General features: G+C 41.8%; 1 protein-coding gene across 1 annotated transcript; it reads right to left on the reverse strand.

Moving 5' to 3' along the window:
* Nucleotides 1-351: 351 nt before the first annotated feature.
* LOC104851437 (torsin-1A-interacting protein 2-like) lies at nt 352-747 on the reverse strand. Its single transcript, XM_010608605.1, has one exon. It carries the CDS (start codon nt 745-747, stop codon nt 352-354), a length of 396 nt encoding a protein of 131 aa, XP_010606907.1.
* Between the last annotated feature and the right edge of the window lie 2,469 nt (nt 748-3,216).

Genomic DNA, 3,216 nt, shown 5'->3' on the forward strand with positions numbered 1-3,216 from the left:
CATTACTTATAGGGATTATGGATTAGTCTGGTTCTAGATTAGTCTGGTTCTAGTCTCTCTAGAATACTGACAACATTCATGTGGAACAAAATAAGTATAGGCCATAGAAACAGACTCAAGTTAAGGAGTTCCCCAAAATAGTGACCATCTGGGTTGGATTTAGAAATAAAGGCTGGGATCATAGCTTGGTGGTAGAGTACTTGTCTACTAGCAGGTATGTGGCCCCAGGCTTGATCCCCAGCACCACAAACAAGAAAAGAGAAGAAAAAAGAGAAGTTGTTATTTTTTCATCTTCCTTAGGCTTCTAGCACAAACTCCCTAGAATCTCCATGATTTTGACCATTATGGAAGTTACTTGTTTTGGCCAAGTTTTTCTTTGTTTAAGGTTTTATCTGTTCTGGTCAAGATTAACTGCAATGCAGGGCTAAAGCCAGCTACTCTGAAGTCATGTATCCTTTTTCTAAGCAGTGGAGGACCCAGAAGAAAAGGATGGGAAGCTTTTTCAAAGGTCCACCCAGTGAGATTTTGGAGAGTCCACTTGAGTGGGAAAGAAAGAAGAACAAGACTTCTATTAGCAGGATTATGAGGATAACATTCAGAGCAATAATCCGCTTTATTAATATGGTCTAAAAAGACTTGGCAATATTCACTTTCAACGGGTTTACTTTGGTACAACCAGTGGCCTTGTTCTAAACTAGAAAACCACTGCTGTCCACAATCAGGACACTGTGAATTGTCTGAGAACATCTGGACTTAGAAAGACGTTACAGAGAGCAATGTAACACCGAGAGACAGACAGATGCCCAAATAGCCAGTCCTATTACAGGTTTGGTTTAGCAACTTCTCAGTTGAGCAAACATTATTTAAAGGGGGTTTGACTTTGGCTTGCAATTCTTCAAGATTTCAATGTCTGTCTTTCACTCAATCACAAGTCTCTGAACTCACGGACCAATCCAGCCTATAATGTCATCAGGCACTTACTAACAGTGCAGATTTCAGAACAGCTCCTCCAAAACTTGGCTTCTCAAGAAAAGATAGAGCGCTAGGCCAAATAAATTATATTTTCTTCTTGGGCTTTATCAGCTGGTGATGGTGTTGCACAGAGGAACTTGGCTTACTCTACTCTGTTGAGAAGGTTATTACATTTGGTGATACAGAGAAGCAGAGAGGTCCAGTGGGTCTTTTCCTGGTGCTGGCCCTCTTGCTGTTGTAATACACCCAAGTCCTAAGGCCCTGGCACCTTCCAGTGGTATAGGGGGCTCAAGAAACCCCGGCAGTCTACTTGAATGTGGACCTAATGAAGTCTGTCTTGGGAGATCCTTAACCTGGACCCAGTCACAGAAGTAGCTGATATTCAGTTGGCTGAAGGATCTGGGAATGCGTCACGTACGTACGTTGTTTCCTGTTTGTGCCTTTGGGAGGTGAGGGTGGGGAGGGATTGGTTGGGAGAGACCCGTCTTTTGATTCACCGAATCCCTCCATTTTTCTCAAATTACTGTTGGTATTGGTGGCCTGGCGTATCTTTGATAATACTGTGAATCCATTGGCTGTAATGTTACTTCTTCCGGGGCCACCTTTGGAAAACACCTACTGAAGAACATCTTGGGTCTTGGCAGTGGAGGCAGGAGGCAGCCCAGACCTCAAGCTGGCCAAGAGATGAACGTGCCAAGGATAGCCCGCCTTCTGCAGCCTCTCACAGCAGTCTCCGCTGCAGCAGTCGTGGGTTAGTATCCGAAAGGAGAGGGCTGCGGGATGCTATCCTCCTTAGGTGAGGACAGCGGAGGCAATAGACTCAACCGCAAGCCTAGCAATGTGCGCTCGGCCTCTACCTTGAGAGAGTGTAAATCGTGGATACTTTTACAAGTATCTTTGTTCAGGTCACCAAGAACCTGGAAAATCTATGGGACCCCAAAATTCAGTGAGAAGAACTGCATACATGCATGGATGAATTTGAAACCCAAGTTCATAGTAGAGAATTAGGAAGCAATTTAACAATTTAGAATTCTTAATTTAAAAAGAAATTACAATTTTTATTAGTTTATGTTTGCAGTATGTAACGATGACATTCGTCATGGGGAGCTGGTGCGTGTATGTAGCACATCTGAATTCTTTTTTCACCCCCTTCCCTCTCTCTCCTCACCCCAAGAATATAGATTTAGTGTCAAGACTTAGAAATAAGTGGTTTCCCCCTACAGTAGAAACGTTTACCTATGGAAAGACCTAACAGCTCTAGACAAGTGATGGCAGACCTTCTAGAGCTTTCAATATTAGCAAAAGAGCTGGCTGTGGCACGCACGCCGCAGGCTCGCCTCTACTGCTCTGGATTAAGAATAAGAGAACTGTGAATAAAAGAAGTTAAGGAGCAATGAAGAGTCCTATCATTGGATGTCTCATTTCAAAGGTAAAGAAATGGAAATGGACATCAATGACTTTTCTCTATCTGGCTGGTGGTGCACTGCGGTTAGAATCCTGCACCCCCCTAGTCACAATACAACCAAAGCCGTTGTCACAAAAACCCATGAAAGGACATTTTAATATAAATGTCACGTAATTCTCAGGTGTCAGGAAATATTATGCTTCTTTTTTTTAATCATTAAAAAAAGACGGCTTGCTAGTTGTATAAAAAAAATTGGCTCAGATTTGACCCATGGGCTATAGTTTGCTGACCCTTAAAACCCTACAGTTTGTTCACCTTTAACCACAGGGAGGGGAAAAAATGAAGTGTTTTCATCATGAAATTTCTTTCAAAAACACTTTTGTCCTTGAACTATCAGGGTAATTTTTGGCAGTGTTATAAAAATGATAATGGCAGTTGTGCCTCTATAGTGCTATGTGCCTTGCTCTTTTCAAGATACTTTGCCTCTATTGGCTCACTCAATTCTCACATTAAACCAATGACAGAGGAACTATTATTACCATACCTCTTTTACAGATAAGAAAACTGAGGCACAAGAAGCTTCAACAATTTGCCCAAATTCTCCATCTCAGCTAAATTAGTACGGCCAGATGGGTACCTAGCAGACTAATTCCATCAGGTGCTTACTTAACTTGGTTCACTACACTTGATAGAAGACACTGTTGTATATCTTTCACTTGAATGTTGACCACAAGGTCTAAAAGGCAGGATGTTTATATTTCGAATCTGTTTGTGAGGCAGATCTGCAATGAGAGTAATGGGAAAATGCTTAACAATTATTTATATCAAATTAATGCATA

The sequence above is a fragment of the Fukomys damarensis genome, unplaced genomic scaffold (assembly GCF_012274545.1).
Source record: "Fukomys damarensis isolate Sample0158 unplaced genomic scaffold, DMR_v1.0_HiC HiC_scaffold_24, whole genome shotgun sequence".
Classification (NCBI taxonomy): domain Eukaryota; kingdom Metazoa; phylum Chordata; class Mammalia; order Rodentia; family Bathyergidae; genus Fukomys; species Fukomys damarensis.